The sequence below is a fragment of the Oncorhynchus tshawytscha genome, linkage group LG19 (assembly GCF_018296145.1).
Source record: "Oncorhynchus tshawytscha isolate Ot180627B linkage group LG19, Otsh_v2.0, whole genome shotgun sequence".
In the NCBI taxonomy this organism is placed as follows: domain Eukaryota; kingdom Metazoa; phylum Chordata; class Actinopteri; order Salmoniformes; family Salmonidae; genus Oncorhynchus; species Oncorhynchus tshawytscha.
Window position 1 is genome coordinate 43,263,325 of NC_056447.1, and position 27,234 is coordinate 43,290,558.

General features: G+C 42.4%; 1 protein-coding gene across 4 annotated transcripts in view; it reads right to left on the reverse strand.

Annotated features, from left to right (window-relative positions):
- Nucleotides 1-435: 435 nt before the first annotated feature.
- Nucleotides 436-27,234, reverse strand: part of hipk3a (homeodomain interacting protein kinase 3a) — a 46,241-nt gene continuing 19,442 nt past the window's right edge. For 3 of the 4 annotated variants that reach the window (XM_024379993.2, XM_024379992.2, XM_024379994.2), the window contains exons 3-15: nt 13,829-13,952; nt 9,243-9,362; nt 9,022-9,108; nt 8,674-8,858; nt 8,353-8,506; nt 5,487-5,607; nt 5,266-5,375; nt 4,970-5,088; nt 4,711-4,869; nt 3,367-3,816; nt 2,983-3,239; nt 1,274-1,392; nt 436-1,118 (exon numbers count right to left, since the gene is read on the reverse strand). In XM_024379993.2, the coding sequence (XP_024235761.1) occupies nt 696-1,118; nt 1,274-1,392; nt 2,983-3,239; nt 3,367-3,816; nt 4,711-4,869; nt 4,970-5,088; nt 5,266-5,375; nt 5,487-5,607; nt 8,353-8,506; nt 8,674-8,858; nt 9,022-9,108; nt 9,243-9,362; nt 13,829-13,952 (2,428 nt within the window). In that variant the 3' untranslated portion in view covers nt 436-695. The remainder of the gene's footprint in view (nt 1,119-1,273; nt 1,393-2,982; nt 3,240-3,366; nt 3,817-4,710; nt 4,870-4,969; nt 5,089-5,265; nt 5,376-5,486; nt 5,608-8,352; nt 8,507-8,673; nt 8,859-9,021; nt 9,109-9,242; nt 9,363-13,828; nt 13,953-27,234) is intronic. The other variant, XM_024379995.2, reaches the window with a different exon arrangement.

Here is a 27,234-nt window from a genome sequence, read left to right on the forward strand (position 1 = left end):
AAAATAATCAGATATTCAAGTGCTGCAGTCCAGTACATGATACATCTATAAACACCAGAAGTAACATTAACAACCTCAGATATTGAAGGCACTAGTAGGTGTGGGAACAGGTTACGATGTAGTAAGTCTCACAGTACACAGGAGTGACATCTAACTGTCAACAACTTTACTAAGTTATTTTTCCCATGCGAAGGCATGCAGCGTGTGGAACAACCTTTTCAGACCACTGACGGTACACAGTGAAAACACCTAGGTCATTAGGGAACACCTTTACGCCACAAAGAACCAACGGAGACATTTGTCCTAGCACTGGAGACTGGGATGGCTTAACGAGTGATGTGACTAGCACACATGCTAGGTAGAAGGCAATATAGAAAAAGGGGGAGAAACAGGGCTGAGAACAATGTGTACCGTGAGACTGTACTGTGAGACTTACGCTCCAAATGACACTGTAGCACAAAAAGTGCAAAAACCCATTAAAAGTGAGAATTTCTTAATCGTTGATTCATTCTTTTTTCAATATTTTTTTCCCCCAGGTTTAAATCCTATCATCATCAACCAACATGATTTGTTGAAGCCTGGAGGGGGGGGGGGGTTCTTTCTCTGTCATAACTTGAGAGATGACGGATGAAGGCCTTGGTTAACGTTGTCACTTCGGCTGCCCTTGCTGGCCTATGGCCCTGGGCGGCTGGTGCTCAGAGGTAAGGGTACTGGTTGAGTTTGGTGGGGCTGAGGGGGAAGCCTGTATAGGCTGGCGAGGCGATGTAGGAGTGTGGAGGAAAGAGGGGCCCAAACTGGCCCTGGTGGTGGATGGTGGGTGAGGGCAGCAGGCGGTGGTTGATGCCCATGGTCACCTGGTGGACAATGCTGCCAGGGTGGGAGATGCCAAAGGCGGGTTGTAGGACGGGCCGCTGGGCGCAGGGCGAGGCCAGGAGGTGGGCGACGGGCGCAGAGGGAGGATAGGAGAGCAGGGTGGTCTGGGGGTGAGGCCCCGAGTTGTGGGTGGGGGTGAAAGCGTGGCCGTGTACCGTGGGAGGGATGTAAGCGTGTGGCCGCCGATGCAGCCCATAATTTCCGTTCCATTCCTTGTGGCAGGAGCTGTATTGCTGGACCTGAGGCTGGCCAAGGAGAGGGAAAAACCTTTACACACCACTACAAACTAAGTCGCTCTAGATAAGAGCATTTGCTAAAATACTCAAATGTAAACAAAGTCAAATTACATGTAGAATTAGATTTGAATGAACCAAAACCTGGAAGAGGGAGGGGGACTGACCTGGCCAAAGCCCAGGGGCTGCTGCTGGAATGTGGTCATCTTCTGTTGCTGCCGGGGGTGGTGGTGGTTCAGTCGTCCAGGGGCACAGCGCCTTTTGGACTGGCATGAGGATTCGAAGACTGCAAGAGAAACAAGAAAGGGCTCTCAGATTGAGATAAGACGGGTCTTTCAAAATGACAGGGTAACAAGACTAATAAGGACCCACAGGAAACAAGAGCATGCCTTGCTAAAACAAACAGACAGAGAGCGAGAGCTAGAGACGCACTTTGGCTGATAGAAAGGCTCTTTGTACTAAGCTAACATATGGAATTGATTTCAGATAGTCATACCAAGGATCATTTAGCAACTAGATTTAGAATTTTAGGGCCCCTTTTAGGTATAAAAAAATAATATATAAAACAATTATTTGATGAAACACTGAATTTGGCCTTAATGCTATTATGTACATGTTGGTGAGATTCTCACCTTTCCATAGAGGGGTCATACCGTAGGCAAAACCATTCGGACACTACATACGTTTTTGTGAGAAGAAAGATTTTCGGGATGTCTCATGGTCTGACAAACACCACTGTAGCTCTGTCACCTTTCACTGCAGATGTGGAAGGCCGATATGGTGGATTGAGACGTAGCCCATTCAAAAATACCTGATCAAGTTTAAGAGCGTTGGGTCAGTAACCAGAAGGTCACTGGTTTGAATCCTGAGCTGGCAAGGTGGAAAAATCTGCAGTTCTGCCCTTGAGCAAGGCAGTGAACCCCCAACAACTGTTCCCCGGGCGCCGATGTTGTGGAAAGTCGATTAAAGCAGCACCCCCCGCACCGCTCTGGTTCAGAGGGGTTGGGTTAAATGTCAAAGACATTTCAGTTGAAAGCATTCAGTTTTACAACCGACTAGGCGTCCCTTCATTTCAGGATTAATATGCCACTTACAAATGTTGTGATATGTCCCATATCAGATCCAATCCCATTTAGTGGACAGTCCTTTGCTCTGTGTATAGCTAGGTTACCTTCAGTATAAATCACAAGTTACAGTACACATCCCATAGCCTGATTTGCAGTGCATATAAAAGCCTGTACACCTCAAAAGCAAACCTACATGATGCGCTGTAAATGAACACTCAAGAACATCTGACAGTGCAGATGGACAGTTGAGGTTAATCATGTCTGGATTGTAGCATTGCCACAGTGCTTTATGGTTGCGATAATGCTTACAACATGAATTAGCTGGTCTAACTCAAGAGTCTACCGAATTACCTTCTTTAGCATCCAAAACACACCAAGATGAACTGGGGAAGTAATATATATCCATGAGAATCGGAGAAAAAGAGGAACAGCAGATCAAATCAGAAGTGTTCACTCAACAGCAACTAGCTATCAGCACAGCCACAGAGACAGGCTGCCCAGTGCAAGTTACCCATGTTCACCTGTGATAGCCTCTCTGACCAACTAAGGAGTGGTAGCTGCCTGCCACGCCCATGTGACCTGCAAGGCAGACATCAGCACAGGTGACAGACTCTCCCTAATTTCCTCAGACTGACACACATCATTCAGACATCAACAGGCTCACAAAGCACCCTCTTTCCTACAGAGACCACTTCCAACCAGGCCTGTATGTTATACAAAACTGAAACAAAAGATTACAATGTATAGGCCTATTCTTACTGTTAATACTAAACCAATTTTGACATGTAACGCTGTGAATAGAAACTGACCCGTTCGGTCTGTGTGCAGGTCCATGTTGTTGTTGTTCAGCACCACCTTCAAAGGTGGCACCACCATGGTTCTCACAGGGGGATTGCTGGGCTCCTTCTGGGGGGCCATGCCACTCGTACTCATGCTCAGAGATTGATGGCTGTGGTTGCCTAGGTAGCGGCTCTCCAGGTAGGGGCTCTGGCTCCGGCTGGAGTCCGAGGCAGGGGAACCGTCTACCGTCTCGCAGCCACTCTCATGACCATCGTCCTCAGACATGCTGAAAACAGACAAAAGCTATCAATAACAGAACTAAATGTCCATGTTTGATACTGATGATCAAGACTGTGGCCGCTCACGCAAGTTTTAAAAAGTTGTTAACGTTTAAACATGCAGGTTGGCAGTACCTGTTGGGCCTCTTACAGGGGGACGGGCTGGACTGCACCGAGGCAGAGGAGCTGGTGCTCAGGGTGCTGTCTGGGCTGCTGAGGGAACACACCCGCTCCATGTTCAGAGAGCTCTTACACGCCTCGCAGTCAGGGCTGCCTTTGAACCTGCAAGAGGAACCCTCCTCTCCGTCCGTGTCACTGCTGATGACGCTGATGGTGGGGCTGGGCAGGTCGTCGATGACCACAGACTCTCGCTGCTGGTGGGACATGTCTATCCTCTCATCCTCCACTGCCTTACAGCAGCTCACCTCCTCCTCATGTCGTCTTTCCTGCTGAACCTCCACCTCAGGCCTCTCCCCACGGGAACCATCTCCTCCTCCTCCTGTGTGACTAACACGGTCGGCCATCTTTGGAGAGCGGCACATTGAGATTTGGATGTTGCCATTGTTGTGGGAGTAGTGCATGCTGCTAATATGAAGTAAAAGTAGTGAAGTTGTTCGTCAGTACATTTTAACACTATTGTTTATGTAAGAACAACATTATCTACGATTTGGTAGAACATTCACTTTAAGGGATACTTCAGGATTTTGGCAATGAGGCTCTATCTACGTCCTTAGAGTCAAATAATCTTGTGGATACCATTGTCTCTGCATGCGGTTTGAAGGAAGTTGCTAACTTAGCGTTAGCAGATACCCATAGACTTAGTCATTGCACGAATGCTAGTTACCAATTGCACAATGACTGGAAGTTACTTAGAAACTACCACCAAATTCCTTCATACTGAACAGGCATAACAATGGTATCCATAAGTTCAGCTGAAGTAAATAAAGGGCATCCTTGCCAAAATCCCGAAGTATCCCTTTAAAGCTGCAATATGTAACTTTTTGGGCGACCCGACCAAATTCACATAGAAATGTGAGTTAAGCGCTGTCATGCTCAGTGAAAGTAAGTCTAAGAAGCAGTAGATCTGCTCTATATGCGCTATTTCTCTGCTTCCATTAAGTTTTGTTTTGCGTCTTTTACTTTTGGTATTGTACACCAGCTTCAAAACAGCTGAAAACAATCATTTTTGGTTATATATTTTAGATGGTACACACTATACTTGCTTATTTTGTCACAAAATGAAATTAGGCCAACTAATACAATTTTTGCAACCAGGAAATGACAGAGCGATTTCTGCAAAGTGCACCTTTAACTACCAGGTGACAAATAAACGGAGTAGGTTTTGATTTGAGTAAAATCTATAATTTATCAAACCAGGCACAAAGAACTCAGGTTAATTCAACAGCATTGATTTGCCATAGACCCTGTACGTGACTGGAGCGTGGAGGAGAAACATTGGGCAGACATAGTGCTTCTCACCGGCTCTGACTGGGCCGGTTCCTATTGTTGGCGTGCGGCTGTGGCCACACCACGTGTGCAATGCCAATGTTGATTGGTTGTGGACCAGACATGGCCATTTGGTTGGTTAGAAGAGGCTGCATCATGTTGCTGTAATGGTTGCTGTGTTGCCGAACTTTCCTTTAAAAAAGTCAAAACATGATACAAGTTTTATCTCCACAATGTGAAGGGGCCAGTGAAGTACGTGTTAAAAAGTAACTTCTCTTGTGAACCAACTCACCCCCAGTCACTGAGCCTCTGTGGGCCACCCGCAGTATCAGAAGCCATAGTGGTGGGAGGGGGAGCCACTTGCTGCCAGGCTGGTATTAGGATCTGCTGGTTTCTACTTGACCACGGTTGCTGCAAAGGACAAAGACAGAAAATCATTAGTGGACCATAAACCTTTAAGACTAAGTGAGGGAAACACCAAACCCCTGAAATAGCCTAACTTGAATTTGACCTCTTTGACCAGTGTGGAGACAAGCATCGGACTCCTGTATTGTATACAAGTGTCACTAATGTGAGCCAGTGTCTCACCTGTGCTATGACTCCGGGTCGCATGTGTAAAGGCTGTATGGGAGGGGCTTGGGTCACCATTGGTATTGTGTTTTCCATCCTAACTGTATATCCTGGCTGGTTTGGATTACCTTAAAAACATAAGCACACTAGCATAAGATCGGAGAATGGTCACTGTAAACCCAGCAATGACTTTGTATCTTTCATGAAATTACTAGGCGCTAATTTGAAAAGCTCTTCACCTTGTATGGCTGGGGGGCAGAGGATGAGGGCTGGCTGAAAGGAGTCATTACATCCAAACTGACTGGTTCCTGTCTGCAGCATCCCAGGATGCATCACAGAGGGAGCAGATTGCGTCAAAGCCTGTATAGAGGTGGGAGAGATTATTTTCATTATTTTAAAATTGGTGACCAACTTTTTATTTTGTCATTTATTTTTCAGAGGGGAGTAACAGGTACAAAAACAATCAAATAAATGCATTAAAAATGCATCCAACTCAGACATGGATTGTGTATGTGAATGGCAAGACAAAAGATTTAAGTTCCTTTGAACGGGGTATGGTAGTAGGTGCCAGGCACACCAGTGTGTCAAGAACTGCAACGTGACTAGGTTTTTCACACTTAACAGTTTCCGGTGTGTATAAACAATACTCCATCACCCAAAGGACATCCAGCCAACTTAACAACTGTAGGAAGCATTGGAGTCAACATGGGACAGCCTCCCTGTGGAACACTTTCGACGAATTGAGGCTGTTCCGAGGGCAAAAGGGGGTGGATGCAACTCAATATGAGGAACGTTTTCTTAATGTTTCATACACTCAGTGTATATGGAAGTAGTTTAGTGCCTAAAAATCTGTTACAATACAACGCGTTTCTATGGGCTAATAGCAGTATGGCCAAAGTCAATGTTCCCTAAAATATTTTTTTTTAAATACCTAAAGGGGTCCTAAAATTAAAAATCAAATAGCTAATTGATCCTTGGGATGACCATGTTAAAACAATTCCATATGTTAGCTTAATTGATTTGAGCGTTCTATTAAAGTTTTTGGCAATGGTTTTATCTAAAGTGACTATATCTACTCCCAAATATTTCAAATGGGAAACGATTGGGATTCCATAAGTAGTCCTCCATCGGGGTCTTGAGGCAGTATGAGATGAAGTGATCAGTAGATTTGAGAGAAATGTATATTATTTCCTTCGGTTGAGGAATTGCCCGTGCCAGATTTTCCATGGATAATAAGAATAGCAGAGGCAAAATTGGATCGCCTTGTCTGCTGCTTCTAGGTATTCTGAACAGAGCAGATATTGCCTGTTATAACTATGACTGAGGAATTGGCATATAGTATTTTAAATAATATTCATGAAATTGGAGTCACTTCCCATATGTTCCAAGACAGACCAGAGATATGACCACTCTAGTCTATCAAAAGCTGTTTCCTGAATGGAGAGATAATACAGCCCAAGGAGCTGTTGTTTCTCATGAAGCATATAAGATATGTAATAGTCGACAGAGGTGTAGTCGACAGAGCATAAAGGCTTTAACAAACCCACTTTGTTCCGTGTGGATCCATGTGGGTAAGTCTCGGGACGACAACATTTTGAAATACAGTTTAATATCTGCGTTTATCAAAGATAGGGGGTGATAATGAGAACACTGGGTGGCATCCTTAAAATGTTTTAATAAAAAGTGAAATTGCTGTGTTCACATCTCTCCCAAATTAACCTTTGAATGGTGTACATTTCTTTATAGAAGCAGGAGAATCTTTGATTAATTTGGGTTCTGATAGTAATTCCCTTTTCAGATTCAATAGTTGCTCTATCAGTCAATTGATAACAACTGCATAGCTTTTTGGCCAGTAAACGATTGGGACGATTACCACGGAAGTAGTGGTTGAGTTTTACTCGATGGATGGCAAATTCTGCTCTCCATCCGATCAATAAATTGGAAATAGTAATAGCTACCTGGTCCAAAAAGATTAATTCAACCCAGATGCAAATGCAGTTGCATTCTTTTTTATAAAACCTTTCGTGCCATTTTAGGACATTTTGAAATGTTAAGTTGGCAGTAGTAAGCGTGGTGGTCAGACTCGTATGTCTAATTTACATTTTCTTGATGAAAGAAAATAGGTGTAGATAGTATGACCTCGATTAGTGAGAATGACTTATGCCTGTTCGAGTAGAAAGTGTAGTTTTGCTTCAGGATTACCAGGCATCAATGAGGTTGTAATCAGAGTATATGCTAGAGAGCCTTGGTTGCATGTGGATTGGACTTTGGAGTTGGTCTTATTAGATTTGTCACGCATGTCCAAAATGGCATTCATGTCTGTCCCAATACCCAGATGGAATTCAGTTAATTCTAACAATACGCTGTTCAGAGAATCAAAAAACGTAGGATCATACAAATTTGTAGTACACACATTAATAAAGGCTATTTTTCTTTCCATTATGGATACAATTAAAGGAAGTGATTCTGCCTTCTTGGTCTTTGCCATTACTCAATAATGCTAATTGCGTTACTAATGTATCATTATGATTACACCTTTAGTTTTACTTGGGGCAGATGAAAAAGCAGCGAGTTTGAAAATGGTTCTCTATTCTCTTTTTGGAGCAGGTGTGTTTCTTGGAGCATTGCTATAATAAAATGGTTTCTTGCTAGGATATCAAGACAGCTGAAAAGTTTAATAGGTGAGTTTAGGCTTTTCAAATAACAAGAGAATAGCTAGCGTTGCCATCGTTTTTCAGCATTTACTTCAGACAATGAATAGTGAGAGCTAGCAGTGCCATTAAAATTATGTAAATATTATGCAATGGCCTTAATATTCCTGTAGGTGGAAACATTGGTCCAGTAAGAAGTTTATGTACCACAGCCATAAATGTAACATCATAGATTTCCAGTGTTCATTAATTCAGACAATATGTGAAGCTTCTTGTGATTAACCTGTTTGGGGTAGGGGGCAGCATTTTCACTTTTCGATAAATAGCGTGCCTAAACTGAACTGCATCCTACTCTGTCCCAGAACCTAATATATGCATATTATTATTAGTATTGGATAGAAAACACACTGAAGTTTCTAAATCGTCCTGCCTACCCGAGAGGTTAATAGATTACCTGAGAGCGAACTGATCCCATCTTACTGAAGGCCATCGGCAGTCCAGCTGAGTTGGTTGAGGGTCTGGGGAACAGGGCTTTGTTGCGGTTGAGTGTGTTGTACGTGTTGGGCCGTGATTGACAGGCATCCATGATTTGGAAACATGATTGAACACTGGAGAGAAGAAAGAGAACGTGTGAGATGAAGAATCAAGCAGAGGGTATTCAAGATGAAACATTGTGGCCTACTTCCTACTTCTGATCTGTGACCATCTGTAATCATAGTTTGTAGTTCACCACTTCTTTGTAGTGGATGTAAGAGCTTTTGTTGGTTAGACTTACTGATTGCTGTGGGGGAAGTCGAGGAGGTGCTCCATGGTGACAAAGGGATGGTTGAGGGCATCGGAGGGAGCAATCCTCTTCTCAGCATCAATTAGCAACATGGTCTTCAGCAGGCCCACATACTCCCTCCGGTCAGCCTTCTCCGCCAACGAGTCACTGCCCTTCATGTTCAGCACCAGATTCACCTGAGGCGGCAGGACAAAACCAACATCCAGCTACTCTATTAAAATCCACTGGTGTTCACTGGTCACACTGCAGTGTCATATGATAGTTTTCATGAAAAATGTACTTGTATGCAATTTCGTACTTTGCTTAAATGTGTCACATCGTTTAAAGTTCTGTACTCACATGTGCCATGTCATCTAGACTGCTAAAGATGTACTTCCTGGCCTCTTTGGATTTCATCCCAGTCTCAGTTTCATGTTCCCCTGTCAGCTACAGAAACAGGAAATGGGAGTCTTCAAAATTCAGACATGCATTCTCTAGAATTCTGCCTAGCGTACTCAGAACTGGGTGTGCTTATGGTATATGTCAATGTTCAGTAGTCACACGGTGTCAGTGCGCGTTACCTTCAGTCTCCAGGGAGCATAAGGCGAGTCAGACTCTTTGCAGAAGAAGCGGGGAGTCTTGGTCCCCACGTTCAGCAGTTGCTCCCCTGGCAACCCTTGTGTCTGAGATATGTAGCGAATCTGTGGAGGAGACAAAGAGGAAGAAAATATTGTGATTACAACATTAACATAATTATCTTGCGTGTCAGACCTACTCCTATATATTTACAAAGGAATTAGCAACATTAAGTCATTTCCATTAGCCATGACTAGAATACAGTATATACAGTGTACATATAAAGTGGGTGAAACAGTATAATAATGTTTACAAAGTGACCAGTGTTCAATGACTATGTACAATGACAGTCGAAGTTGCAGGGTAGAGTACTGGGTGGTAGCCGGCTAGAACAGTGACTAAGGTTTAGGGCAGGGTACTGGGCGGAGGTAGGCTAGTGGTGACTAACAGTCTGATGGCCTGGAGATAGAAGCCTTTTCTCAGTCTCTCGGTCCCAGCTTTGATGCACCTGTACGGTCTCCGCATTCTAGATGGTAGCGGGGTGAACAAGCTGTGGCTCAGGTGGCTGAGGTCCTTGATATGTTGACTGAGCACCACTTAAAATACACAGGCCTACTTGTGCTCCAAATTTGTCATGGCAACCTTAATACAAAAACATGTTGCTTATCTGGTAACTTGGTGATTTAATTATTTCTTATTCAAACAATTTCATTGCTGCCCATGAGATCATTACTCAAATTATTTTTCAAACAGCAATAGACCTGACTTTGATGTTTTGACACTTGATCTGCCATGGGAGCAGTGACACCGACAGCATGACAGATATAGCTAGCATCTATTAGCATCTGTCCCTGACCGTAAAGCCAGTAAGGCTTTTTTCTCACAAAGGGTACATCATAGCTACCCTCTCCCAGTCAAAGCACTGTGCCTTAAAGCGGCTACAAGTACAAGACTAGGCATGAGTTAGGCCATGAGACAGGGCTCTTTTTCTCACTGTGCAAAGCCGCTGTTCCAGCACTTGACAACAGATAGTAGACCAGTGAGTTTCACTGGCTTTGTTAATGGCTTGATGATTTGGATGTTATAGAGACTCAATCAGGTTACCACAACCCTGCATAAACACAGTGAGAGCAATGAAGTGAGAACCTGCTGATGGTGGGGGCGGCTTGGTGCAGCGGTCAGGGGGCTTCTGATCAGCAAAGCACTACTGCTTGGTCGCTGTCCAAATGACCACTAGACACAAAAATGACAAACCCCAGAGCTTTCCCATGGTCTGGCCTTTAAGCCGAGGGACATGGCCCAGACAATTGCATTAATAGGCTTTAAAATCAAACGAAAAGTGGATGCCTTAACCTTCCTCGCATTCAGAATCAAAATCCACCAGCACACAGGCATCAGGGACTGTTATCCTACTCTACTGATCGGTCTGTCTTCACTGAGCTGTCAGTTCTGCTAGTGTTGTTCTCTTCCCTTGACAGTCTGATAGCTTTGGAGATGATAGACCACACACACCGCACTGAATGTTGATCTGTCGATTATCTGGCATTCATTTGACATTTGTTCGCTTGCTGAGTAGTCTGTTTTGGGGACCGTCGGCGATAGCACCTGACTGACATTTGCTAGCGTTTGTACATGTGGAATCAGTTTCCCCGTCGGTAAAGACATCTCTCTAAAGAGCACGAGCGGGGTGCTGAAAGGCCAGCCAACAAGAACAACAAATATATACTTTTCCCGATGACATCGACCCCCTTGCAGCTTACTAAATGAGACAGTCATATAGGCTACACTATGGGATGGTAGCTAGCTAAGTGCACACAACACAATACTTCTTCCAAGCTAGCCAGCTGGCCACTGTAGCTAGTATTGAAATTATAATTAAAACAAGTAATTTGTTTCAATGAATCAGCTGCCTGTGTTAGTTGCTGAGAGTTCGTGCAGTGTCTGTGACTAGCTAGCCAGCCATGTTGTGCTAGCTAGTGAATTACATAACCGTTTAGCTAATGTGGCTATGGGCTGGCAGGTGATTCTCATGAAACCAGTTAACCATGGCAGTAACAAATTGAGTTAGAAAACCATGAGGCATCTGCAACAATATATTATCATTCAGAAGACTAAAATGAGTAGTTTATGGCACAGTGTCTTAGTTTAAATACATTTGCCTAAATGTTGTACACTTTCACCCCAAATTCTCATTACCGAAATACATCCCAATTAAATTCTCTGGTCATTTTAAAACATTTTACTTAAAAAAAAACTAAATTATGTGAATAAAACTAAATATGTTGCTGTAGTTTGTCCATAAATCATATAAAAAGGAACAAAAATATAAATGCAACAATTTAAAGATTTTACTGAGTTACAGTTTAGAAATCATTCAATTGAAATGAATTCATTAGGCCCTAAATGTTTGGATTTCACATGACGGGATGGGCCTGGGAGGGCATAGGCCCATCCACTGAGGAGCCAGACCCAGCCAATCGGAATTTGTTTTTCCACACAAAAAGGGCTTTATTACAGGCAGAAATACTCCTCAGGTGATCCCGCAGGTGAAGTCGGATGTGGAGGTCCTGGGCTGGCGTGGTTACATGGGGTCTGCGGTTGTGAGGCCGGTTGGATGTACTGCCAAATTCTAAAACAACATTGGAGGTGGACTATGGTAAAGAAATAAACACAATTATCTGACAATAGCTCCGTTGGACATTCCTGCAGTCAGCATGCCAATTGCACGCTCCCTCAAAACTTGACTCATCTGTGGCATTGTGTGACAAAACTGCACATTTTAGAGAGGCCTTTATTTGTCCCCAGCACAAGGTGCACCTGTGTAATGATCATGCTGTTAAATCAGCTTCATGACATGCCACACCTGTCAGGCAGATGGATTATCTTGGAGAAATGCTCACTAACAGGGATGTAAACAAATGCGTTTTTTTGTTGTTGAGAAATAAGCTTTTTGCGCGTATGACCCCAAACCGGTCCAAATGTAACATGCGGTCAGAAAAACAATTTTGAACGTTACAAATCTTTTGTGACAACTGATGCTTCCTTTGTAATGGTGTTGACAGTCTTTGATCTAAAAGTAATTTGACACGCCGAACGATCCCAGGCATTATCAGTTGCTTAGTCAAACTGCGCACTGTGCCCAGCTTCACGCACTGACCAATGCGAGATAGGCGGCCTATTTATGATCTTGCGCACCATCAGCATTCGAACTCTAAAATGGCTTGTATGATATTAGGTTGTCACTCAACTATAAAACCTATGTAATTTGCTAGGTTATGGTCATCTATGCGCTGTTGAAAATGGTGTTTTACCGGAATAAAAGTAAGCTAACGGAGACTCATCTGACTATACAATTGATTTTATAGTTTTGCTTTAAACAGGTTTATATGGTCATTTTTAGATATACAGGGTAAAGTTGATCATTTCATAATCACTTTTGTTAGGAGCACTGCATGGCCGAAGCAAGTGGAAAATAGATCACTCCATAAAAACTTCCAAACGGTCAAAACCATTAGATTTTGAGATGGGGGTGAAATCCAAAGTTGTGCTGTATATGCATTGGCTACGTCATAGCTCATTTGTAAACAATAGTGATACATAACCATCTTAAACACTTAATCTGTAAAAATGACAAATGGGTGATAATGTCAAACTAAAACATATCATTCCTGTATTGTATCCCATCTATCTTGATATCAAATCTTCTTGAAAGGGAAATATGCACATCCTTATGAACTAGTTAGTCAACATTGGCAAAGCAACACACACAGGAACATGCATTGCCAAACTAAGCTTAAAAGGATACTTCAGGATTTTTGACTTCCCCCGGACCCGGATTAATTTATGGATAACATTTTTATGTCTCTGTGTGCAGTTTTAATGAAGTTGCTAATTAGCGTTAGCACAATGACTGGAAGTATATGGTAACTGCTAGCATGCTAGTAGATACAAGAGACTTCAAGTCATTGCACAAATGCTAGCTAGCATTGGCTCACAAAACTACCTCCAACTTCTTTCATACTGATATCCATGAGCTCACTGGACTCTAGGTAAGTAGAGGGGTTAAATCCCAAAGTGGCAACGCTACTGCCACATGGTCTGGAGTATTTGAACATGGCTGACAGCTTCAAGGTTGGTGCTAAGTACTCTCAGCAGGCAAACATTTGACAATCCTAACAGTGTGTCTGAGCATATAATCCTTAAATCTATTGACAAACATGTACATCAATCAAAGTAACATAATACTTTTTTTTTTTAAATCCTCAAAAAAAAAAAAAGTTAAAAAATAAAATATAAAAAAAATAATATTTTTAAAAAATAAATAATATTTTTTTAAAATAAATAATAATGATAAATAAAATCGGTCAATTTAAGATAGTTTTTTTGCATGGGCTGCTGTGTCTCAAGCCACCGCATCCACCTATGTTGCCCTTCCACATCTGCGGTGAATGTGACAGATACAGCTGTGTTCGTTATATCTCCTAGATATAGGACAGGCACTTCAAAACCTTATGCCTTATGATACATGTTAGCTTAGTACCCCCCTCCTCCCCAAACTTTTAGAGGTTATTAAGCAGGTACTTTTATTTACCTGGTCATACTCCAGTGCACCTGGGTAGAGGGGCCATCCCAGGAAGAGCTCAGCGATGACACAGCCCAGGGACCACATGTCGATGGCCTCACAGAACGGCAGGCCCAGGATGATCTCTGGAGCCCTGTATACAAGGAAGACAAACAGGACAGAGGTTAGCGGGGAGCAGTTTCAACAACCATTCTGAGACCAGAACACACAGCAGGCTTTCGATTTGTTTTAAATCAGGGGGCAGGAAACTCAAGATATTATCTAACATGATTTATTGTGGGGCCTCATGTATGACGTCACACAAACAAAATTCAGTATGTGAATTTCTTCTTCAAATATTGGGATTGAGAACACACTGGTTACATCAAGCTGAAGAATGACACTTGTGGCCTTTGATGGCCATTAAGCAATTTTGCAGGCATTACTGCATTCCACTTCCTTTAAAAAGAATGGCCAATCAGTTACCAGTTTAAAACCAAGGCTATGCAACGTGGCAGCCTTGACAACAGAGAGGAAACATCCGTTGCCTAGCGATGGTCGGACACAACACCCTAATGAAACCATTATAGAGTGACACTGTCGTCACTCGGTTTAACACGTTTCACCTCCCAGCCAAATGACCACCTGCTGACAGGAAATCTCTGTCTGCGGATAAATGCTGAAAACAAATTCAGGCATGACAAAAGAATGACTAAAGAAGTGCAAAATGAGCAGACACCCAGCTCACAGCCTAAGTATAAGACAACACAGAGGCAGATGTGTACTCTATATCCAGCCATGGACCACACTGGCAACAGCTGAGGAGATCATGTACACCCACAGGGGGACTGCTGCTCAACGTTAGCCTCCTCAGGCACCATTGTGTGAAGAGATAACGCATACTTCCCGATAGCTGAGGTTTTGCAGCAACGCCCGTTAAAGAGGACTGTCTAAAAGGAACATAAGTATAGTTCATGTTTTTCGACCATGGGTTGAAACAAGAAGCAACAATTAACAACTTCCTGTTAGAGCAGGAAGTTAAAGGAAAGGAGAGGAAACTGACAAACTCAATATCAACTTCATTTCAGTGTTTGTCTTAATGTGGAAATTAAGTCAGTGTTACCCAGAGAAGAGACAGACTTCTCCATTCTTTTAAAGTTCTGTAAAAAGGGGAAGGGTGGAGGGAAAATCACTCCTGTACATAGTGTGCTTACTGCCAAGTTCAGACGAGTCTATTACAAAATGTTCTATTACGCCAACGCCTAAATCACAACAGCATTAACTAATATTGCCTAGATATCATGCGAGACATTAGATTCGTCCAGGTTTGAGCAGGATGTTAATGTGCTAATGGTGGGTAGCCCCAGTCAGTCTCCAGAGAACATGCTTCCTTGGGTACTGTCACAGATAGAACCAATGTATAAATCTGAAGCATCTAGTTGGCATTTCCACTCACCACCAAATATGGGAAGCCTGCAATCTGTTACGATCAGAGTGGACTAAATAGACTACCATTTGCCAAAGTAAAAAAGAAAAATGCCGTTGTTTAGGAGTGCAAGGGCGATTTAAGTTACTGCACACGTGCATTTCACAGAGTAGGCGTTACCTAACGGAAATATGTGCTAGAACGCGACAATAGGATCTCGCTACCTTGTGCCTGGCTCTGCCAACCTCCTTGCTTGTTCTGCCCATCCATTACATTTGCTCCCATTGGAAACGACAGGCTGTGGTCAATCTTGGGTTAGTTATAAAAAAATCTTTGCTACTGTGACACTCGTGTATCTGACCACCAGGTCAACCAGGCCTGAGGGTCAGGAGAACTCTGAAAAATGCAGCTGATCTGGGGGAAACAAGTGTCTTCCACAGGCCCAGGAGCAGAATATATCGAACCATAGTCCTAACAAACCATCTACTGAAATAAACACTACATGTGTCAGGGGAATGGAGATTAGGGGGGAGCTGTGAGGGGGTTTCTCAACCTCTGTCTTCACCTGCACCCAGCTGTGCTGACAATCTGAGTGACATTAGCCCTCCCATCCCTACAGCATGCTGCTCTCCTGCCATGGTTCTCAAACATTACTCATTGGGTGACTAGCTAGTGATCTCCACAGCGGATCATCACTGCCATGTGTTCTTCGGAAAACCTTGGAAACTGGAGAGCTTAAAATATGGTACATCAACCATCCATTGCTCTCTTTGAAGCAAATACCACCCGATTGCATATCTTATCTCTTGCAGCAGAACAGGAGACTAATTTCACTGCCCTCCAAATTCACAGAGAGACCAAAATTCCCCCATACAAATGCACCAGTACCCAGAAACAGACGAGTTCACTGCTTCCAATAAATAAATAAAAAAGAAAGAAGTTGGGTATTTTGAAAAATGGCATGATCATATCTCCTCTAAGCTAGTGCATTCTTCATGGGTTGGGGCTGGAGTGTGTGTGGCTGAACCTGTGTGTGCGTATACGTATTGGACTGTGTGTGTGTGTGTGTGTGTGTGTGTGTGTGTGTTGCTCACTCCCAGCGGGGACAGCCTACCACTCATAACTCAACTCTGGCAGTGTGATAAAGGCTGCAACCATGGCCTGCCTTTCTAGAAGCTGCCTGCACAACACACACTATATTTGATGGAGAACAGCACTTTGTGAAGCCTCCAGGGGGTAACCATTTACAGAATTAAAATAAAATGGACCGTTCACATGAGAGCTGCATTAACTGGGTAAAAACAGACCGACCTGACATGGCTAATATAACACAATGTCAACAGAGCGGTTGGAATAGCAGCACATCAGAATTTAAAATTAGAATAAACAGGGAGGGAAGATGGCTAGCTAGAAGCTTTTCAAGCCACAGAAGGGGGCATCATTTACTCTCACTCAACAGCCATTAAATATCCTCCATGCCTGATTGGGTCATTAAAGAAACAATGAGTAGTGCCTGTGCACCAGCAGATAACCACTCTCCTACTGGAGAAGCCACAGGATAAAGACGCTAGTGATGGGGAAATATGCAAGTTACATTTTGCAATAGTACTTTTGGATGATATTATATCAATATTTGACTCGGTATTGATTTTTTTGCAACTGTAGTGTAAGCTAGAGCTAAAATCGGCTCTGCCGGCGCCAGAACGTCAGTATTTTTCATCCTGGAGCTTGTTCTCCATCTTTTAAAATAATGAGCAAACATGTTTTCAGCGCTTTTATTTCCCAGACTGACCAAAACTTGTTTTCTCATGCTCGCTCATATCGCTCTGCAGCAGACATAATATAGCAAGCAATGTTTGGCACATTAAAAAAATAAATCGCATATAGGGCTGGGCGATATGGCCAAAATATGTTATGTTTTTGAATAACAAAGGTTCTACATTTGCTTTCTGAGTAGTAAGTGATCCTAGGGTGGCAACACACAAGTCTAAATTATTTCAATGAGTTTCTCCATTCTGATTGGTTTATACTGTTCAATTTAACTTCAACCAAAAATAATTTCCTGCATTTCCATCAATATCTGCATTTCCTGCACTCAATTTGAGATAATTTCCATACTGCCTTGATATGGGCAAAACTAGTAGGCCCTAATTTGACCAAATATTGCAATTACAATTTAGATCAAAACACTTGGGTGAACTTTTTGAATCATGGAAATATGTTTTTTTATAATTCTAGTTATAATATAAATTACAGTGGACACTTTGAATACAGTGTTTGACATGACAACAAATGAAAATGCCATGGATGAGTTATTGTGACAGGGTAGGAACCAAAGTGATGTTCAGTGTTTCCTAGTGGACCCTATAATCTTTGTCTTCATTAAATCTTTATTCACGTAGCCAATATATTCATGCTTCCCCTATTCCTCTTTGATTTAGAAGATACTGTTGCACAAACATGCTGATTTAAGCCTCCACCAGTACTGGTGTCAGGCTGTATTAGCTGGCTACGTTTGCTCTGACTCAGTACTTTTATTAGCTAGCCAGCTAACAAGCCATTAGCATTAGTGGCTAATAAGATTTAGCTTAACTTACTAAGAAAATACAAACTAGCCATTTGCAGATGTAAGAAACAAACTAATATTGTAATTATAGAACACTTGTGGAATTATAGTAAGATCAAAGTGGAAACAACATTGCATGTGCTGCATTGACCATGCACACTTAATGAAAGTGTCATGGTCAAGCAACAAATGCGATCCTTGAGTGACAGGGGGTGGGACTAGGTCAATGTGGAAAGCATCACACTCACATATATGAGAGAGCGTGAGAGAAAACGTCCATTTGTATAGTTACACACCGCATATCACATTTAACAAACTAAAAAAATCAAATACCGTTTTAGTAAAAATCCAAACCAGTCCGTGCATCAATACCGGTATATAGTAAATACGGTATACGACCCAGCCCTAATCACAATACATATAGAATCGTGAGAATCGCAAAACATCTTGCAACGGCACCAAAGTATCTTATCACGAGGTCCCTGGCAATTCCCAGCCCTAATTATAATGAACTGCTGGTCTGGGGCCTGGGAGTCGGGCTGTGACCACCCATTCAAATGAAGGGCAGAACCACAAACATAACCTCAGAGCAACGCGGTTCCATTAGAAAGTCGGGGCTAAAATCAACAGAACAGAAGGAAATGGGTTTCTATTTCTAATCACGCAACGAGGAAATGCCTTGATTTATTTTTTCCTGTGTCTGACTTATATTGGTCTGCAGATTGTGAAGATAAATACACAGCCTGGTCATCAAGCTGGAGGGGATGAGAAAGGAACTGTCATTGCACGTGACACCTGCTCCCCGTCACATCCTAATGTAAGTCGGTCTTGAGCATGAAACACACCGAGAACCTATAAATGCCGATAGATACTTATCATAGTGGGAGGCCGTTCCTTCTCTTGCTAGAACAAAAAAATGGTACCTGCTGAGTGCCAACCCGGTAGCAACAAACCTAACGATTCTACTTGTAGCATTGTAATGCTCGTCAGTGGCCAACAACTGGACTTTTTGCCAATCAGAGAGCACGGGGGGGGGCATTTTCTACGTACATCCACAGATGAGCCAGTCACACTACATATGCAATGTAGCTATGGGATGGGTAGCTAGCCAAATGCACAGACAATGCACACAACACCAAATAGTTCCTCCAAGCTAGCAAATCACTGTAGCTAGTATTGGCATATTTAAAAATCACAATGAATTCTCTAGTTTCCCTGAAACAGGCGTGTTAGCTGCCGAGTTAATGCAGTGTCCTTAGCGATTCTATATTGTGGTAGATAGCGAATATGCTAACGTCAGCTAGCTAAACATTTGGCTATAGGCTGGCAGTATGGGATTATGAAGTGTGAATTCAATTGTTTCTTGGCTAGTATCAACAAGGGCTTTCTACAAAATAGCAACATTAGCACAGATAACTTGGAATCTAGACCATAAGCAAAGAGCACAGATATGGCAAACAAGGATGAACACAAGAGTGACTGCCAACACTGTTCAGAGGTGCTATCTACTGTTGGCAGGCAAACATTTGACAATCCTACTGGTGTGTCAGAGCTTTTATAGGGCTGTGCCTAAGACTCAAGTCACATGACATCTCGTTGAGAGCGGTAAGGCATGGAAGATGCATTCCAGCCTGAGGATCAGCCCTAAGGCAGCATTCAGACTGTAGAATAGCACTCCATTGACCCCATCTGCTGTCTGTCAACACAGGACATTCAGACTAACTTCAGAAGGGCATCAGCCCAACCATGATCACAAGACCTGATTTAACGTGCCAATTTAAAAAAGGTCCTAATCATGCAGCCACATACCATTGTGTTCCTGATCATTTCTACTTTAATGATGTATACCGCCAAGGGCATGTTTCGCTGATCAAACAGCAGCCCTGGTTGATCTGACCACACAGCCTTCGTTCTACTGTGGGTTCAGACAGCCATAGAAACTTCCATCTTTATCTAAAAGGGAGTTAGGCAATGCATTAAAACAATGTGGTAGAGTAAATATAAGCACGTCGGTAAGTGTGCCACTGGTCTGATTGACCCTGACAACTAAGCATACAAACCCACTTCATACCTGTAAAACTAAACCCCAGCTCAAACATCAAACAGGAGGGTAGAGTACTAACAATCTCCAGGGTTTAAAAGGATACTTCAGGATTTTGGCAATGAGGCCCTTTATCTACTTCCCAGTGTTAGATTAATATGTGGTTATCATTGTTGTCTCTGTGTCCAGTATGAAGGAAGTTAGAGGTAGTTTCGCTAACTAGCGTTAGCACTGACTTGAAGTCTATGGGTATCTGCTAGCATGCTAAAATCCCAAAGTATCCCTTTAATGCGGGCAATAGCATCCCATGTTTCCAGCATTACAGGAAGCCACACAGCAACAACATCGGCTAGGATCTGTAGCAGACATCAAAGGATACCAGCACAAAAAAAGATCAGCTTGGTTTTCAAAACATAGCCTGGGTCATCAGAGGACAGCAGCTTTTCTAAGCGGCATAGGTACCGAAAGGGAATGAATCCAAGGGATATGAATGTAGGCAATACGCACGGTTTATCACAGAAATAAATAATACCAGCAACAGTACCATGACAGCCAACATGCTTACTGGGCCAAAATCACACGAACCACTAAATGCAAAGTAGAGCAAATGGGTCGAGAGCTCTACACCAAGATGAGGTGCACTATTAGTAACTAATTGGTGGCTACATGGATGGTTTCTACTACACACTTTGGTGTAAATCTTCTGTTTGGTCTTCACGGTTTGATCATCAACGCCATGCCAAATCAATTGCTCTCATTCCCGCCAGGCATTTCATTACACCAAGCCTCAAGTCATTTACCAGGCCTTGGCTAGACAGACTGGCCTCTGGTCAAAGGATGCTGAACCCATGATTAGGTCATCGGAGGCAGCTTGTTATCCCACAGTTCTGAGATCTGTTGACATAAGATCAGAAGAAATATGTATGCAGGCCGTGGATTAGATACAAACCAAAACTTAGGTCATGAAAAGTAGTTTGCATTGAAATCAAATGAAGTGTTTAGTAGGCACATGGGAAAGTGGTAAAACATTATACCCTGAACATTTTAAAATTTACTGGAGCTGAAGTAAAAACAAAATGGCCAACAAACTGCAAACATGAAGTACAAGTACATAATGTACAGATTTTAAGGATGCAGCATTCAAATTCCTGGATCTATGGAATGAGGTCCAACCTAAAACAGCACATGTTAAGACCAATCAAGTATGCCATGAGAGAGCATGAGCTGCAGAAATTAAAATGAGCTTTGTGAACCAGAGGGAGGAGGAGAAAGAAAAACAGTGCTGTTGCATAATGGTGAGGGATTTCAGTTTTTTTACTGTGGCAAAGGCAAATCTCTCTGGTGAATGCTAGGCCTATCATTTTGTCTAGCAGCACCCACACTGATCCTGCCTAGGCCTGCATGCAAGCATTTCACAAGGCATCTATGTACCCAAAGAAGACTGCCCCGAATGTGTTTTTCTAGGAAGCTTATGGCTTTAAAAATACTACAAAATGGTACAGAACCAATATCCCTAGTACCCTATAGGATACTTGGCAATAAGACACCAGTGCCTCCTGGTTAACAATACAGAATTGAGGACTGGACTATCAACATTTTACCATCTGGCTCAAAGCAAGAAAACATTGTTGACTAGTTTCATAGCCAATAGAATTTAGCCTAGCTTTCCAGTTCAAGAATAGCATTAGGCCTAGATTAGAAAAACTGCACCAATAGGCCTATATCACAGCTATCAGCACTAGACCAATAAGCATGATGTAAGAAATCTGTGTTTTATCAATGAAAAAGGCACATGGTACAATACGATTCTCCAAGGTCTAAACTAGGAATGCAGAAACGGCTAGACGACAGGACAGAAGTATTCCATCATTTGGGAGGAATCCTCCAGAGGCAACAGCAAGGTTTTCTGAGCAGGCACAAGAAGCTGGTTATGTGGAAAGCACACACACGATCCATTCAGGCATAAGAGACCTGGGCTTCATCTCTCTGCACTCGCAAATGTGAGTGGCCCGTTATGCACTCCCCTGTAAATATCATTTTTCTTGCCGTTTCAGCTTTGTTCTAATAGTCTAATTAGCTGTCAGTGGTGCTAGCCTAACTGTTACACAACTCCAAAGTCATGGAAATAAAAGGAATCAATTGTATTTCACAATATGGTGTGGGGTGCATTTTATTTCAGATACAGCATTATCAAGATGTGATCTAGGAGCCGATACAAAGCCAATAGTAGACGTTGGCCAAAATTCATCAGTTTACCTTTTCACTAACATGACAAAGATATTTTTGTCATATCAAACAACAAAAAAGAGAGACTGAGCAGTGATGCCCCTTGTGGTAGTCCTCCAGGAGGCCTTAGCAGTGAAGCGGCAGATTAAAAGTGGTTCACCATCAGGAATGAGTGCATAAGTACATGATACATAGCATTAGCTTAATGGCAGGGCTGTGACCGTAATGGAATTATGGATGACCGTTTTTGTTCAGACAAATGGCTGCATTATAACATACATGGGGAAAAAAAAAAAGGGTAAACCCATTTTTTCTCTTCTCCACTCCAGACTGCATGTGCTGCTGCTGCTGTAGGGAGGGGGGTGTTGCCTAGGCAACATGACTAGTTTTCTACAACACCTTGTTGTTTCAAAAATGAGCAAAGTTTCATCATGTTGTAAAGTGGCCATGTAACTGCGGAAACGGTCTTAACCACACAAATGCCCAGCCGCCCCATCTTCAGTCAGCGGTTCGTTCCATACACAAAAAACAGGAATTATTTAAATAACGGTTATGACGGTCCTTCATCCATAATCACGTTACATAATTATACTGTAATTGTGCCAGCCTTAAATGGGCATGACGTAACACTCCAAAAGTACACAGCTCATATCCTGCTCACTAACCTCAGTGGGCCAGGGCTTAGTGCACTGCTAACAACAACAGCTGTAAAATAACATCACGGACACAGCAAACCGTGCATTTGACAGCCCTGTGGGCTGGACCACAAATCTACCATCCAAAAATAGCCTTGCGCTCAAAAATATTATAATAATGAATACTAGCAGGTTAGGAACGTGTTTGCTGGCTTCATAAATGCTAGCCAGTTTGCAATCCCATTAGCTTTGCTAGCTAGCTGGATAGATACAGAGATTAGCTGGCTAGTTGGCTACAGTAGTTGGCTACTGACAGACTTAGAGACTGTTCCACCATTTGCAAAATGCATACAGACATTTGAATATAGCACAAGAAAAGAAAAACAGGACACGGTAGACATTTGAATGTACAATGCATTCCAAAAGTATTCAGACCCGTTGACTTTTCCACATTTTGTTAGCCTTGTTCTAAAATAATGACAAAGCGAACAGATTTAGACATTTAGACAAATGTATACAAAAAATACAGAAATACCTTATTTACTTAAGTATTCAGAACCTTTGCTATGAGACTCGAAATTGAGCTAGGATGCATCCTTTTTCCATTGATCATCCTTGAGAAGTTTCTTCAACTTTATCGGAGTCCACCTGCGGTAAATTCAATTGATTGGACATGATTTGAAAAGGCATATACCATTCTATATAAAAGTTCCCACAGTTGACAGTGCATGTCAAAGCATAAACCAAGCCATGAGGTAGAAGAAATTGTCCGTAGAGCTCAGAGACAGGATTGTGTCGAGGCACAGATCTGGGGAAAGATACCAAAACATTTATGCAGCATTGAAGCTCCAAGAACATAGTGGCCTCCATCATTCTTTAATGGAAGAAGTTTGGAACCACCAAGACTCTTCCTCGAGCTGGCCAAACTGAGAAATCAGGGGAGAAGGGCCTTGAGCAATCAAAGAACCCAATGGTCACTCTGACAGAGCTCCAAAGTTCTGCTGTGGAGATGGGAGAACCTTCCAGAAGGACAACCATCTCTGCAGTATCCCACCAATCAGGCCTTTATGGTAGAGTGGCCAGATGGAAATCTCTCCTTAGTAGAAGGCACATGACAGCCAGCTTGGAGTTTGCCAAAAGGCACCTAATAGCCCAAATGACTCAGACCATGAGAAACACAATTCTCTGTCCTGATGAAACCCTGATTGAATTCTTTGGCATGAATGCCAAAAGTCACATCTGGAGGAATCCTAGCACCATCCCTACGGTGAAGCATGGTGGTGGCAGCATCATGCTGTGGGGATGTTTTTTCATCAGCAGGGACTGGGAGACTAGTCAGGATCGAGGGAAAGATGAACAGAGCAAAGTACAGAGATCCTTGATGAAAACCTGCGCTCAGGACCTCAGACTGGAGCGAAGGTTCACCTTCCAACATGACAATGACCCTAAGCACACAGCCAAGACAACACAGAAGTGGCTTCGGGACAACTCTTTGAGTGGCCCAGCCAGAGCCTGGACTTGAACATCTCTGGAGAGAGCTGAAAATAGCTGTGCAGTGATGCTCCCCATCCAACCTGACAGAGCTTAAGAGGATATGCAGAGAATGGGAGAAACTCCCAAACTACAGGTGTACCAAGCTTGTAGCGTCAAACCCAAGACTCGAGGCTGTAATCGCGGCCAAAGGTGTTTTAACAAAGTACTGAGTAAAGGGTTTGAATACTTATATATGAATAAAAATTTTAAACAATTTCTATGAAACCTGATTTTGCTTTGTCATTATGAGGTATTGTATTTAGATAGGGGGGACACTTAATCAGTTGTAGAACAAGGCTGTAAAGTAACAAAATGTGGAAAGAGGGGCTCTGAATACTGTAGACGCATGATGTGTTCAGAATACAAAAGCTGCATGAACTGTCAAGTGTAGACACAGCCTTAGTCATGCGTGCCTATTTTATGGGTGGTCCCAACAATCAAACCCACTGCCCCAGAGTTACAAGTGCCATGCTCTACCAAAAAAAAAGAAGAAAAAAATACAAAGAAAATTCAGGCGAGTAGGTTAACAGAACGTACACTACGATGCCTGTTATAGCCTGCTGCTTTAGATCCTTGCATGGAGGGAAACTTTTGGGCTGTGTAACTCCAGACCTCTCCTCTTGTCCAGGAAACCTAATCAACACACACACACACACACACACACACAAGCTGCTGGCTGAATTATTCAAAGAGTACAGTGCTCCATTTACTCTGAGGCATTATAGGAATAAGCACCTCAGGAGGAACACAGGCAACTACCGCTACATCCAAAAGGGAATGTACGCTAAAAACACTACACCTAAACCAAATCCTAACCACACAATTCAAAACTTAAATCTCACAAGAGAATGGTTAACTGACGAGCAAACCCTGCATTACTGGAGTACCTTTATAATGTCATATTTACAGGTATCCTAATGTTCCTACTGCAAGCATAGGCAACTACAGTAGATAGTTGGAAGATAATTATAATACATTTGTACACTGCAAATTGACCACAACTAAGCCCAAAAATAGATGTTCAAATATAATCATTTTATACCTTGATTACACAGACACGATCAAGAACAATTATTAGAGGGAAAACACAGGAACAGATTTCCTAAAGTAAATTATTTTCTAGCTGACGTCCTGGTGACTTGTCTTTTTTTTTTACAAAAAAAGTCTAACTTCCCAGTTGTGTTGTATCTATATAGGATCAGGCCTGTTGTTGTTGTTGCATTAGTAAAACCATAGGGGTGGCATATATTTCAAAATATATAGTTTGAAAATATGTACATGTTACCAGTGTTCATGATTAGATCTAAATTAGGAAATGTATCCACATTTTTATGCAATTGTTTCCATTTTCTCCCATCTCAATGGGTTACATTTTATTTTCTCATAAGAACTTTCACTACATGTGGGAACTGATCAAGAGCACACATGCCCAAAGAACATCCAAACCTGAAATGCAGGGCAGTGAAAACACACCCAGTGACTAAATTCCTCAAAGGTCTGGTGACAGGCAAATTATTCTACTTTTAAGAGAACAAAAACACCCCCACAAAAAAAAGTGTGGCCTGGAACATATCTTTTAATCTAGAAACTGATCTGAAATCAGCCAGAAGAGACAGTGACCTCACAGGGATAAACTTCTGGCATGTCTTACTGAGGCCCCTGCCAGCAGCTCACCATCTACGGGAGTCAGACAACACTGTCCAACACCAGAGGGCTATTTCTAGCAGCAGTGGATCATGCTTCATCTCTTACACACTCCTTCATCCAAACTGTAATGTACCTCAAACCATAGTTGAAGAAAGGAAAGGAGAGTGCAAACCTGTAAGCTAGTTAACACCTAACAGGTATCGTCTCATATGTGAATTAGAGTTAGGAGCAGTGTGACCGCGCGTCGGATGGATGCTGGAACTGTCGTTCAAACTTGGCAATATAAATCTAGCTTTAAAATGTTGGAGAAAGGAAAACACAGGTCATCTTCGTAAGGGCATTACTTTGTAAATACCCTACCAAAGTGTGCTTTGTCATGACAACCCAGCATACGAGCATGACTATGAATAAAGCCTGCTCTTCACTAGGATCTCCACCGTGGTCAATCTAACAAACTGAGGGCAATCAATAACAAGGGAGGGTAGGCAACTACAGTAGATGGTTGGAAGATAAATAATACATTTGTACACTGCAAATTGACCACAACTAAGCCCAAAAATAGATTTTAAAATATAATAATTTTTATACCTTGATGTACTGGGCCGTTCGCACTATATATTTTGAAATATATGCCACCCTTATGGTTTTACTAATGCAACAACAAAAGATAGATACAACTGGGAAGTTTTACTTTTTTTGTTTAAAAAAAAAAAAGACAAGTTACCAGGACGTCAGCTAGAAAATAATTTACAAAATCTGTTCCTGTGTTTTCCCTCTAATAATTGTTCTTGATCGTGTCTGTGTGTTTATGGTATTGACCACATTTAAAGGGAGAAATTCTACAACGGGTTGGTCAAAAGAAAGCATTGTGATTGGTTGAGACGTGCTCTAAGCCATACTAAAAACACGTTTAGCATGGGTAAGCCTTTGACGCAAAAATTGGAATATTGTTTTCTGTTCCAGCTGAGAGAGCACTGCTCATCCACTGTCCCATCAGCCCAGCCAGCCAAGCTCTTAAAACTAGGGTTTTCCTGCAGTCCTTGGATTAACAATCATTGATGTCAGAACCGGGGTTACCATAAGTTTAGAAACATGCCAGGAATATAGGTAAGCTTTATGGCAGGTGAAGTGAAGCAGCCTGTACACAGCAGGAACAACAATTGAGAGTAGAGACAAAAGTCAGGGTAGTGACTTTGAAAAAAGAGCTTTTAGGCAAAGTATGGTTCTCCAGAGAAATCACTTTACATGTTCCTATAAAACAATAAGGCCTAAAATACATGTCACAGGCAGCAGTATAATTTGAACACATTTCTGATCTAATCCAACAGTAATAGTCATGGGCTGCACACTTGACTGGATTCA